At 43.5% G+C, this 12,666-nt stretch overlaps 1 protein-coding gene across 4 annotated transcripts in view; it reads left to right on the top strand.

The window, feature by feature from the left end:
- Window positions 1-12,666, top strand: part of FAM13C (family with sequence similarity 13 member C) — a 187,337-nt gene that overhangs the window by 147,207 nt on the left and 27,464 nt on the right. For all 4 annotated transcript variants that reach the window (XM_040438223.1, XM_040438222.1, XM_040438224.1 and 1 more), the window contains exons 6-9: window positions 2,019-2,106; window positions 7,655-7,865; window positions 10,568-10,706; window positions 11,410-11,491. In XM_040438223.1, coding sequence (XP_040294157.1) covers window positions 2,019-2,106; window positions 7,655-7,865; window positions 10,568-10,706; window positions 11,410-11,491 — 520 coding nt within the window. The remainder of the gene's footprint in view (window positions 1-2,018; window positions 2,107-7,654; window positions 7,866-10,567; window positions 10,707-11,409; window positions 11,492-12,666) is intronic.

The raw sequence follows: 12,666 nt of genomic DNA, 5'->3' as shown, positions 1-12,666 counted from the left end.
TGTATATAACGGTCCAGGTGCCTGCTTCTGAATATAACAGTCCGGGTGCCTGCTTCTGAATATAACAGTCCGGGTGCCTGCTTCTGAATATAACAGTCCTGGTGCCTGCTTCTGTATATAACAGTCCGGGTGCCTGCTTCTGAATATAACAGTCCAGGTGCCTGCTTCTGTATATAACAGTCCAGGTGCCTGCTTCTGTATATAACAGTCCTGGTGCCTGCTTCTGTATATAACGGTCCAGGTGCCCGCTTCTGTATATAACGGTCCAGGTGCCTGCTTCTGTATATAACGGTCCGGGTGCCTGCTTCTGTATATAACAATCCAGGTGCCTGCTTCTGTATATAACGGTCCGGGTGCCTGCTTCTGTAGATAACAGTCCGGGTGCCTGCTTCTGTATATAACGGTCCGGGTGCCTGCTTCTGTATATAACAGTCCAGGTGCCTGCTTCTCTATATAACAGTCCGGGTGCCTGCTTCTGTAGATAACAGTCCGGGTGACTGCTTCTGTATATAACAATCCAGGTACCTGCTTCTCTATATAACAGTCCGGGTGCCCGCTTCTGTAGATAACAGTCCGGGTGACTGCTTCTGTAGATAACAGTCCAGGTGCCTGCTTCTGTAGATAACAGTCCGGGTGCCTGCTTCTGTAGATAACAGTCCGGGTGCCTGCTTCTGTAGATAACAGTCCAGGTGCCTGCTTCTGTAGATAACAGTCCAGGTGCCTGCTTCTGTAGATAACAGTCCGGGTGCCTGCTTCTGTAGATAACAGTCCAGGTGCCTGCTTCTGTAGATACCAGTCCAGGTGCCCGCTTCTGTAGATAACAGTCCGGGTGCCTGCTTCTGTAGATAACAGTCCGGGTGCCTGCTTCTGTAGATAACAGTCCAGGTGCCTGGTTCTGTAGATAACAGTCCGGGTGCCCGCTTCTGTAGATAACAGTCCAGGTGCCTGCTTCTGTATATGTTTTGCATGGCATTATGTTAGTTTGTGCATCTGATAAGCACGATCTGTTCCGTTTCTATGGAAAGTAAAGCATGGCCGTGTCTAGTAGGGCCTTCCATAGAATGCAGTCCTTTGTTTGGATGTAAACCTGGTTACTGTGTCCATGAGGACATATTTGCATTAGCAGGCGTGCTGGTAAGCGGTGGGCACTGCAGAATACAGGAGACCTGCCTGTGTGTGCGCTGTGCTGCTCCCCTGAGGGGCTCCTAGTCCCCAGCCTCGCTGTGACTTTGATGTGACATCATAAGGTGTTCCTGCCGCGCTGCACGTCTCCTCTGCCCATATCAGCGGTATGGTCACCACAGGCAGAGGTCTGCAGCAACGTCTGCTGCTCATCTAACAGATGCTGGTAATTTATTAATGTGATTTGCTGGTAATTCAATAGGAAGTGCAATAAATAGAATGGGCACGTACGTATGTGTGTGCCACTGTTTATGTGGAGGGAAGGTGTGTGGATGAAAACTGGAGATTCAGGTATTAATACAATAGAAAGAACCGGGCAGCTACATTGTACTGTGACACCGTCATGCAGTACCCACGCCTTTAAAACCCCGGTGCCAGTGTGTAATGCTATGGGAGCCTTTTTGTCAATGGCAGGGGGTGTGCTCTGTAGTCAGGACATGCTGATGTCACAGACATGAATGAATGGCTGGGAGCCTATGGGCGCATTGATCTCCCCTCCCCCCCTCCTGCAGCAGATACATTGATCTTAGAAAAAATGAGGTCAGTCTGACGGAATCAGCATCCCCGGGTGTCATGAATAATCCATATACATGAGGATTGGCAGAGCTGCAGAGGACACGTGTCCCATTTGCGTAGGCTCAGCCTGGCGGTTTCCCCGGTAAAGAGCTTGCAATCCTGTTGTAGTGAAGCCTGCTGCTGCTGGGGGATTACAGGATTGCCGTCAGGTCCCCGTACCATTTGCAGCCAGCCTGATGTTCTGCTTCTGTTTGCAGAGTTCCTTCCTGAAGCTTCAAGCTCTAGAAACTGATCTGTGCTCTGCTTTTTTGCCGTCTCAGGAGGAGGTTGTAGTACAGTCTCATGGCTGCAGAGGAGCGACCAGTTCTCTAATCCAGACTGTGCCAGGCGAGGCTGCCAACCATGCAGGTAAGGACCACTGATCGACGGCAACAGAACGGTACAATGTTACACCATAATGTGTCATTTCGTCATTATCTACTGTAATGAAATGCCCCAATCTGCTCCAGTCAGCTCTTTTTGGCTCCATCCTCCCTTGTCTGGAGACATCTGATGTGTGAACTGGACTGTAATGTCTGTCGTCACATCAGAGCTCGTCATTCAGCTCCATTGTAGATATTACTGTTTACTCATGTCCTGGTACGCAGCGTTAGACCATCATCTCCTAAAACCGTACATGGAAAGACCTATTGCTAACATCTAAATTATTTAGTTCTGGCCATAGCAAAAATCAAGCAGTGACCCAGAAGGAAATATAGGATACAGGCTGATCAATGGGAATGGCCACCGAACAACGTTATGTATCGCTCGTGTCAGTCGTCATATACTGTAGATTCTTGTTTGGTAGCCACAGCTATGTTTCGGTAGAGATGACCATCAGAGGTGACGGTAATGGGATCCACCACATCTCCACGAGAAGAGTCATCATTTTGCATTTATGGTGATGACCTTGTTTCCGGACTGCTGGAAATCTGTTGCATTGGCCAAAGTGTATCAGCCATGCTTAAAATTATACTTGGTCGCTAGTTGTTATGGTCATGATTATAATCATTAAAGGGGTATTCCCTCCATAGACATTGGTGGCATATTTGATTTTAACAGATAACCCGTTAAAAGGCAGTCAACTCAACAAAGGGCCTGTCTCCTCTCCTGACATGTCTGTTTTAGTAACTACTTGTATTCCCCATGTAACAATAGTTCTGGATAATCTATTATCATGACTATGATGTGACATTCCTCTAGGATTCCTATAGAAGTTTATGAATAAATTGCCAGCGGTCAGCAATAAAGGTCCAGATGGGTGTTACCAGTTGGGAGTGTGTCCCTGCACAGTCTGACACTGTATAATTACTGCTGCCAGCATCAGAGTGTACAGGCGCACACCCCTAACTGGTAACACCTATTTGGACCATTACTGCTGACTACTGACCATTCATTCATAACCTGCTAGTGGGAATAATAAAGGAGGACTGGCACAACATAGAGTTATATCAGGGTTTTTGCAACAAGAGGAATGAAGTTAGTTTCTCGCGTTTTGTGCGGATCCGTCATGGACAGATCCGTTCAGATAATACAACCGTCTGCATCCGTCCAGAACGGATCCGTTTGTCTTATCTTTAACATAGCCAAGACGGATCAGTCTTGAACACTATTAAAAGTCCATGGAGGATGGATCCGTTTTCTATTGTGCCTGATTGTGTCAGTGAAAACGGATCCGTTTGGCTCAGTTTCATCAGACGGACACCAAAACGCTGCAAACAACGTTTTGGTGTCCATCTCCAGAGCGGAATGGAGACTGAACGGAGGCAAACTGATGCATCCTGAGCGGATCCTTTTCCATTCAGAATGTATTAGAATGCAAACTGATCCGATTTGGACCGCTTGCGAGAGTCCTGAACAGATCTCGCTAACGGAAAGCCAAACCGCGAGTGTGAAAGACTAAGACAGACATGTCAGGAGAGGTGACAGGCCCTTTTTAAGGGGTAATTAAAATAAATTGATTATAGTGAAATGGTTCCAATCATGGCACAATGGGGCAGATTTATTAATACTGGCTGAAATAAAGCATAAAGCTGGAGGGCTCGAGGCTGAAGACGAGGTGCATGTTGTCTGAGATTTGGCACATCTTGGCTCTTTTTACCACCACTTCAGTTGCATAGTTTAGACTAGTGTTTCTATGCCAAAGCCGTTGCGTGCCATTAATAAATTCTAGCACATATTCCGACTTTTTGCAAAGTCTAGCAAGGCGCAAAAAGTGTCTACAACAGATACTAAATGTGGTGCTTGGCATTTACAGCAGTTCTCTTTGGCACATTACAAGTCAGAATTCTGGTGCACTGGCCTTAGTAAATCTGCCCCAATATATTTTGCATATATATATCTAGTAAGTAATATGCTTTTTGTCTCTCAAAGGAAATATTTCTGTCTATGCCAACCTTAAAGGCGTCTGTCAGCAGATTTGTACCTATGACACTGGTTGACCTGTTACATGTGCACTTGGCAGCAGAAGACATCTGTGTTGGTCCCATGTTTATCTGTGCCCGCATTGCTGAGAAAAATTATGTTTTAATATATGCAAATGAGCTTCTAGGAGCAACGGGGGCGTTGCCGTTACACCTAAAGCCTCCGCTTTCGCTGCAACTGCCGTAACCCCTCCACTTCGATTGACAGGGCCAAGTGTGATGACACTTTCACTTCCTGACCCCGTCAATCAAAGTGTAGAGGGTGTGGCAGTTGCAGAGAGCAGAGCCTCTAGGTGTAATGGCGACGCCCCCGTTGCTCCTAGAGGCTCATTTGCATATATTAAAACATCATTTTTCTCAGCAGTGTGGGTACAGATGAACATGGAACCAACACGGATGCCTTCAGCTTTGAAGCGCTCATACAACAGGCCATACAAAGTGCTGACAGATTCACTTTAAGGGGTTTTCTGACATGCATCTAAAAATATATAAGAACATGGCAGGGAGCCTATCAAATTAATAAAAACAAGTTATATTTGTCATCCTAAAACCCCTGCATTCAAGCTCTTCGTCCTCCCATAGGACTACGTTATTCTGCATGTGCCTGCTGCAATACCCCACTTGTGACCATGTGCCGTATACTGCTGTGGCCAGTGATTGGCTGCAGAGGTCACATGCCGCACACTGGCACATCATGACTGAAACAGAGGGGCTTCAGGATGGTGATTGTAACATTTTTTTATGAATCTAATGTAATGCCAATGCACCTGAAAGGTCTGGCATAAACTTATGGGAGGCAAAAAATGAAAGAAATAAATAAAAATAAATCGAAAAGGCCACCATCCACTACACTGCAGCTTCCATCCCTGTCCCTGGCGACCATAATTCACACATTCCCTACATTAAAACAACTGTAATGGAAAGGGAACACAATTTTAAAAAGTAGTTTCGTTGCACTTTATGTAAGTAATAAAAATGTGAAACCAGACTATTTTTGCATTTATTTTCGATAAGAACTAAAAATACTAAACTATAAATGACATAAAAATAAAGCCCCATGTATCATTGAAAACAGTGTACATAACGGATGGAAAAGAAGAGTTATGGCTTCTAAAGATGCATGTACATAAAAAAACTGAAAATGTCTCTGGTCAGGAAGAAGGAGACGGGGCACACGGGATGGGGGGGGCCCGACCAGAGGTGCTCCTGTGTCTTCCAATTCAGCTGCATGTACACTATACACATATACGTAGTCTATAGAAGCTGCAGTAATCAGAGGAAGCTAGCAGCTAGTTTTCCGATACACAGCAATAGGAGCCCAAAAGTGACCAAATTTGTAGGCACAGTGGCTGCTTGGCTCCTGAGATGGGTCCAGCCCTGTGTGAAAGTACGGCATCGCTGCCTCCATTGTATGTCATTTTTTTTTTCTTAGCGCACTGTGACTGCAGATTTTCCATTTGTATATCCATATAGTTATAAGGTTTGCCTTTTGTTATACTGTAATAGTTTTTTCTTTTTGGCCTATCTCACAGGTCTTTTGTTAAATAAAAGTAGTTCAGATGCACGGCAGGAAATTACTTTTTGAAATGCTTTCTGCCTAATATGCTTGCACTTACATTCCTTTCCATGCATTAATAATGCCGTACATCTTTACTCGCAGGCTTTCTGTGTAGAACATTAAATAAATATAATAGAAGGCAAAAGAAATTCTAAGGTCGCCCGTGGTAGGTCCGGATATGAATAAATACGACACATTCTCTATCCAACAATATATAACTAAGATAAAGCATAAAATATGAGTAAGAGGGTGAGATAAGCACCTGGGGCTCCTGAGAATCCAAACTTCCCACCAGAGCCCTAATAGTCTGCGTTTTACTTATGGAGCACCATAATGTACATTGCCTTCCACTGCCGACAAGTGAATTTCCCGACTCCGCAGTCCGCACCGCGCTGTACTGGCCAGGGCCTGGCGAGCACACAGCGTCTGCCCGCTGGCTGACGCTGTGTGTGACGTCAGGTCCCGACCAATGCATGCTGTGAAGAAGACGCGACACCTGCAGACTCTATCAGTCAGCTGCTGCAGAGCATCCTGCAGGAAAGGTAAGTATAATAACAGCGATTCTTCTGGGGGGGCTGGAAGATTGGGGGGGGGATCTATTTGCAAATCTGATGGCACTGGCTCTGGGGTACATGTCTGATGATAGTAAATGCTATGGGGCTGATGGCACTGGCTTTGGCGGACATGTATGATGATGGCAATTGGCAAATGCCATGGGGCTGATGGCACTGGCTCTGGGCCCCTGGGGGATATGTATGATGATGGCAAATGCAATGGGGCTGATGGCACTGGCTCTGAGGGACATGTATGATGATGGAAAGTGCCATGGGGCTGATGGCACTGGATCTGGGGGACATGTATGAAATTTGTGTTTTGCTAACACTTAGTCTTCATCTTTACATTGTTTGGAAAAAGATCTGTTACACAATACACATATTAAAAATGTATTGAAAAGTTTTGTAATTTTGTATTTTTTGTATACATACAGAAGAAAATAATATATCGCAATATATATCGCATATCGCACATGCTTCAAATTATATCGCAATATAGATTTTAGGCCATATCGCCCACCCCTAGGCTTGGGACCTGAAGTTAATTGCTCCTATCAACATGCAGGGAAGTCTGTATCCTCAATGTAAACGTGTTGCCTCCTCTGCCAGGTCTTCAGCACTTTCCCTAATATGGTCTCTGAGCGTGAATAGCTCTTTTCCTGAAGGGCTGGCACATATGCTGTCACTTTGCTGCTTATAATCCAGAGTGCTGGAGTATTTCCTGTTTAGCTCTGCTCCCTTGCTGTTTGCACATCGACAGCTTACACTAGACCAGTGGTGGAGAACCTATGTGGGCACCCGCACCCTAGAAATAGTCTATGGTGTACCAATATGCCTTAGACTTTTCCTGCCATTCATCAGCGCTGGGCACACTATGAATGGCACATGCAGCGCATTAAATGTAGGCAGGATATTATAGCTAAATGATAAAGTACATATATACTATATTGGAGTATTCAGGTTAAATTGCTGTGTTGGCACTTTACGATAAATGGGTTTTGGATTGCAATTTAGGCACTCGGCCTCTAAAAGGTTCACCATGACTGCACTAGACTGAACTACTTAGAGAGGAAGGGGTGGTGCCAGCCTTGCCTAAAAACAATAACCAGGAAACTCCCATACTCTCCATAGACAGCCTTTGGGACATACAGGGCACAAAATACCGCTACATTAACACTTACAATGGGACCCATCAGCATACTGGCAAGGAACCATTTTACCAAGTAAGGAAGGGGAGAACCCTTTAAATTACAATTCTCTCTATATATGTCAACTAAATGGCTTCCTCAATATCCTGAATTCATGTTCATATTTGATGTATATGACTTTTAAGGCATTTAAGGCAAGCAAACCTGTAAATGTTTCCCCTTCTCTAATTTTAGAGCCAGTATCTGTTCATAGAGAGTCGCAGAGTGATTCCGACCATGTGGCGGAAGAGAACCGAAGCTTTGGGACCAGCCGTCTTCTGTTCCACATCACTGATGGAGACAATCCATTGTTGTCCCCTCGCTGTTCTATCTTCAGTCAAAGTCAAAGGTTTAACTTGGATCCTGAGTCTGCGCCGTCCCCACCAAGTGCTCAGCAGTTCATGATGTAAGTGGTTGTGCTTTATCTGTTACCTACTGACACATTTAACTCCTATAGTGCAGTAGCAGATAATTTACTTTCTTCTATAACTCCCTCATGTTGGAAATGCAGAATGGACTTTTCCTGCCTAGAATATAATAAACCGGGTCCGTTATTTTCCTAGTTGTCCCTCTCTGTCTTACGTCAACATACAAGTGTGCACAGATCTGCACCATTCTCTAACAAAAATATCCCCGTGCAGCATCCTGGATTGTTTTCATTGTTTTTCAATACACTGACTAAAAAGGGGGTTATGCAAACCTTGCCCAAAGGTAGCCTTTTGAGGGCTTTCCCTGGGGCAGATCTTAAAGGGATTGTCTTATCTTGATTTAACTTTCACTTGCACTTCAGTAGGGAGCTCCCTACTTCCTGCTTCTCCTGTGTGATTGGGATGTGCTTGCCTGTACAAGCGCACCGCCAATGCACATGTCAAACCCCTCTCTCCCAAAGGTCTCCCCAGTGCACCAAACAAGGTGTAATACCTTATCTATGCCACTTGCTTTGCTTCCAATGCTCAGCATCTGCTAGCAATCTGTGGTCACCTTCAGCAGCTCCAGGACTACTGTGCATGCCCTGGAGCTTTTACATGGTAGTGAAAGGAGATGCAGAGAGCATTATGCATCATATGAGATAACCTTGTTTAGATAAGACATCCCCTTTAAATGTCCCCAATTGTAAATTTAAATGTTGGAAAGATTGAAAATATAAGCATTATACTGTACGTACAAAAGAAGGTTCTGATTGTAATCATGGTTACAGAAACCTAACAACCTTGTCTAGCTAATATTAAAATACATTTTTAAATACCCCATGTTAATGGGACCCTACTCTCTTAACCAAAGAGTGGAGCAGCTATAAGGAGTACTTCTTCTTACACTGACTAGTGGACCCAACACATCCATATGTTACACGCATTCATATTAGTCAGTCCCAGTAGCGTTGCAGGGAGTTGAGAACTTGATGCTGTGTCTCCCTACACATCATAGATGGTTGCTGGTGTCCACTTGATGGGCTCTCTATGGTCAGTTTATTATTAGAGGACTGCTTTAACACAAAGTGATTGTCCAAAGTAACCCCTCTTTACTAATAATAGTTTTGGTTTTATTACTATCTGAAACATTAATGTGAGAGGTAGAGGATATGATTCCTGTATGTACATATATATAAATTTCTATCTAACACTAATTTTTCAGTTATTGTTCTTTGGGGATTAGTGTCACAGAAAGCCTACTCTAATGTCACTATGGTAGCACTTACTGTATGGGTATGCTTGTCTCAGCTGCACATATATGACAGTTCCCTGACATAAAGTACTGGGCAGTAAAGTTACTGTAATCCATTACAGCGCTATCAGACTAAGGCTACTTTCACACTAGTGTTTTTGCTGGATCCGGCAGGGTCCAGAAAAAACGCTTCCATTACTGAAAATATAACCATCTGCATCCGTTATGAACAGATCCGGTTGTATTATTTTTAACATTGCCAAGACGGATCCGTCATGAATTCCATTGAAAGTCAATGGAGAACGGATCCGTTTTTGATTGTGGCAGAGAAAACTGATCCGTCCCCATTGACTAGCATTGGGGGTCATGCTGTCTTGCTCCGCATACCAGGACGGAAAGCAAACTACAACATGTTGAGGTTTGCTCTCCGGTATGGGAATGCATTTTGGAGCATTCCGTTCTATTCAGTTCAGTTTTGTCCCCATTGACAATGGATGGGGACCAAACTGAAGCTTTTTTTTCCGGTATTGAGCCCCTACGACGGATCTCAATACAGGAAAACTAAACCACTAGTGTGAAAGTAGCCTTACCCTGTGCTACTCATATAATACCACACGTTTCTAGAAGTTCCCTAGAAATAGATTTGTAAACCAAAGAAATTCTTCTGGACTGTCACCACCACACTTTATTCTGTTTGCTGTATGCAAGTACTGTATATTTCGCTCTGTAAGGCACACTTTTTTCCCCCCCTGAAAGTGTGTCTTATGAAGTGAATACTAATAAGCTCTTCCATTATTATACAGTCGTCTGCTGGTGCCGCGATTGTCCTGACTGTGTACAGTGTCAGGACGTAGTGGGCCTAAGCGTGCACTTAATGCTGTGCGACGTCAGGTCACAGGGCAGAGCTGTAGGAAGAGCCTGCTGGATCTCCGGAGTGGTGGCATCATATGGAGCAGAAGAGATAAGTTCTTTTGTTTATTTTTGTCCGATCTGAGGTCTGATGAAGATTGTGGGTCTGAGTTGGGGGTCTGATTAGGATTAGGGGTCTGATATAAGGTCTGATGACAATTTGGGGTCTGATGAAGATTGGGGGACTGATTTGAGACCTGATGAAGACTTGTGGTCTGATGAAAAATATTTTTTTCTTATTTTCCTCCTCTAAAACCTAGGTGCGTCTTATGGTCAGGTGCATCTTATAGAGCGAAAAATACAGTAATTTGCTTTCAAACTAGTTCAGTTACTATCCTCTACAGCATCTACACTACATAAACTGGCATATTTCTGATTAGACAAAGGGATTTGGTGGTGATTGATGATAATCTTTTAGCCAGGAAGATTTGTCTTTTTCACAGAAAACCAGCAATTTACATTGTTTAATCTGAGCGATAAACACTCTGTCTAATAGGCCCCTGACTCTTCTAGTTGATTGTATTGTCATCTCTACAGGCCAAGAAGTTCATCAAGAGGAAATTGTGAAGATCCAAAAGAACCTATGACTGTTATACAACTCACCAAGCAAATCCAGAACCTGAAGAAGAAGATCAGAAAATATGAAGATAAATTTGAGCAGGAGAAAAACTATCGTGTGAGTAAATCTCTTTTCTTGGAATAGAGTATAAGCATAAGTTAACTACCGTCAACAGTATCATAAGGTCTCCAAAAGAGTGACCTCTGTCAGAGAGATAGGAATGCCTTTTTGTAATTCCAGAAATGGCATAATGTCCCGTGGTGCTATGTGACAAGCTCTTATTATAGAGTGTTTCCCATTTACAATGAAGGTCAGAATCTGCAAGTGTCTCTGTCTATTTTACATCCACATGGTCACTCTCCAAGGCACATTGCTCTGAATCTTTCCAAGCACACTTATTTATGCATAGATGTGGTTAGAAGATATAGCGGGCAAATAAAACCTCATTGTAATGGTTTTTGGAAACCATTTAATTAGGGTAAAAGCATTCTTCACTTCGAGTTCCCAGTTTTCCTGAAGAATTTATTCTCTTGTTGTGGAATGGATAAACAGCAAGGACTAGTGTACTGGGAACAGATGTGTGGAGGTCAGTATAGAGTCACGTGGCCCCGGTTAGAGGAAGTGCAGAGAGCAAGCCAAGGGGTAGTGAGCATCAAGGTTTGCACCATTGAGGCAGCACAAGAAAAAAATATCAGAGATTTGTTTTAGTAACTGAATTTTAGTGGTACTAAACACATATTTAATAGTAATTTCTTGATTGGCTGAGTGCAAGATTGTCCATGCTCTGAGTCTGAGAAGTAATTTTCTACCTATTTTTTAGCCTTCTCATAGTGATAAAATCTCGAACCCTGAAGTCATGAAATGGATGAATGACCTGTCCAAGGCTCGTAAACAGCTCAAAGGTAATTTTTCTTTTTCACATCACATGTACTGTGTGGAATGGAATTCTGGACTCATAATTCTAGATATCTAATAGACAAACCATGGATGATCTAAAATAGCAGAACATTGTATCCCCAGCTGTTCTGGTCATACTAGAAGCTTAACAGGATTTTGATCACTTCCTTTTATGAGAGAATGAAAAGATAGCTGAGATATTTGTAACAATCTCTGCCAGGCAAACCGGTAGGAGAAGGCATACATAGCCTGATGACCTTACCTGTTCTGGAGCAGAGAGGCAGAAGGAGGCTTGGCTTGAGAGCTAGTTAGTAGGATCTATGCTCTACTTTAGTCCTACAGTGGACTGCTCTATGCTAATTATTGGATTGGTTCTCTTCTGTTTTTTTTGTTTTTGATCAAGCTGTACCTGATTTCTCCTTTCCTTCCTCTTGCTTGTTACTATGTTTGACCTAGGACTGTTTAGTGACCATTCTCCTGCTTCACCTTTGTTTCTCTTGGTTCTGACTCTGCTTGTTCTTGTTTTGCTTTGACATTTTACCGTGGTTTTTTTACTTCAGCTAGTACTACTCGACTAGTCCGCTCTACCTGCTAGCAGCTACCCGGTAAATACAAGAATTCCACACCACCTGCAGGGACCACTCAAAGTTAAGTAGTTAGGTTCCTGAGTGGTATTGCCCTTATCAGAGCAGTTATTCTGCTGTAGGCAGGGCCCCGGTAGTTAGGGTTGTTGCAGGGCAAGTTTGCCAGGTGTTGCTGAATTGGGCAGCTATTGCCAAGTCTGGCAGTGGATGCTGGACAGGTTCCAGTTCCATTACTATCTTTTAGAGATTTCTAATGTGTTGTAAAACACCCCTTGGGATCATTCTTTACTTATAAACTACATGGGCTAAATATTGACCTGATTGTCAGATATTGGATTGCGTGTGCCCAGCCTAAATTTAATGTATCCTCCAAAAAATATACCTTTCATAGACACGGCTGAATCATAAAATTCTGCCTGCCTGCAACAGCCACTGGAGGGGGCTTAGGATCTTACTGCACATGTTTATGCACTGAATGAAATAATAAAACAGTATGCCAATAGCTTCTAAGCTCCCCCTAGTGGTGGCAGCAGGCATACAAAATGGAAGCATATAACTCTCTATGCACAAAATTTGCAGCTCAATATATGAAATGC

This window comes from Bufo bufo, chromosome 6, assembly GCF_905171765.1.
Source record: "Bufo bufo chromosome 6, aBufBuf1.1, whole genome shotgun sequence".
Classification (NCBI taxonomy): Eukaryota; Metazoa; Chordata; class Amphibia; order Anura; family Bufonidae; genus Bufo; species Bufo bufo.
This window is presented reverse-complemented; position numbering and strand designations above follow the sequence as displayed.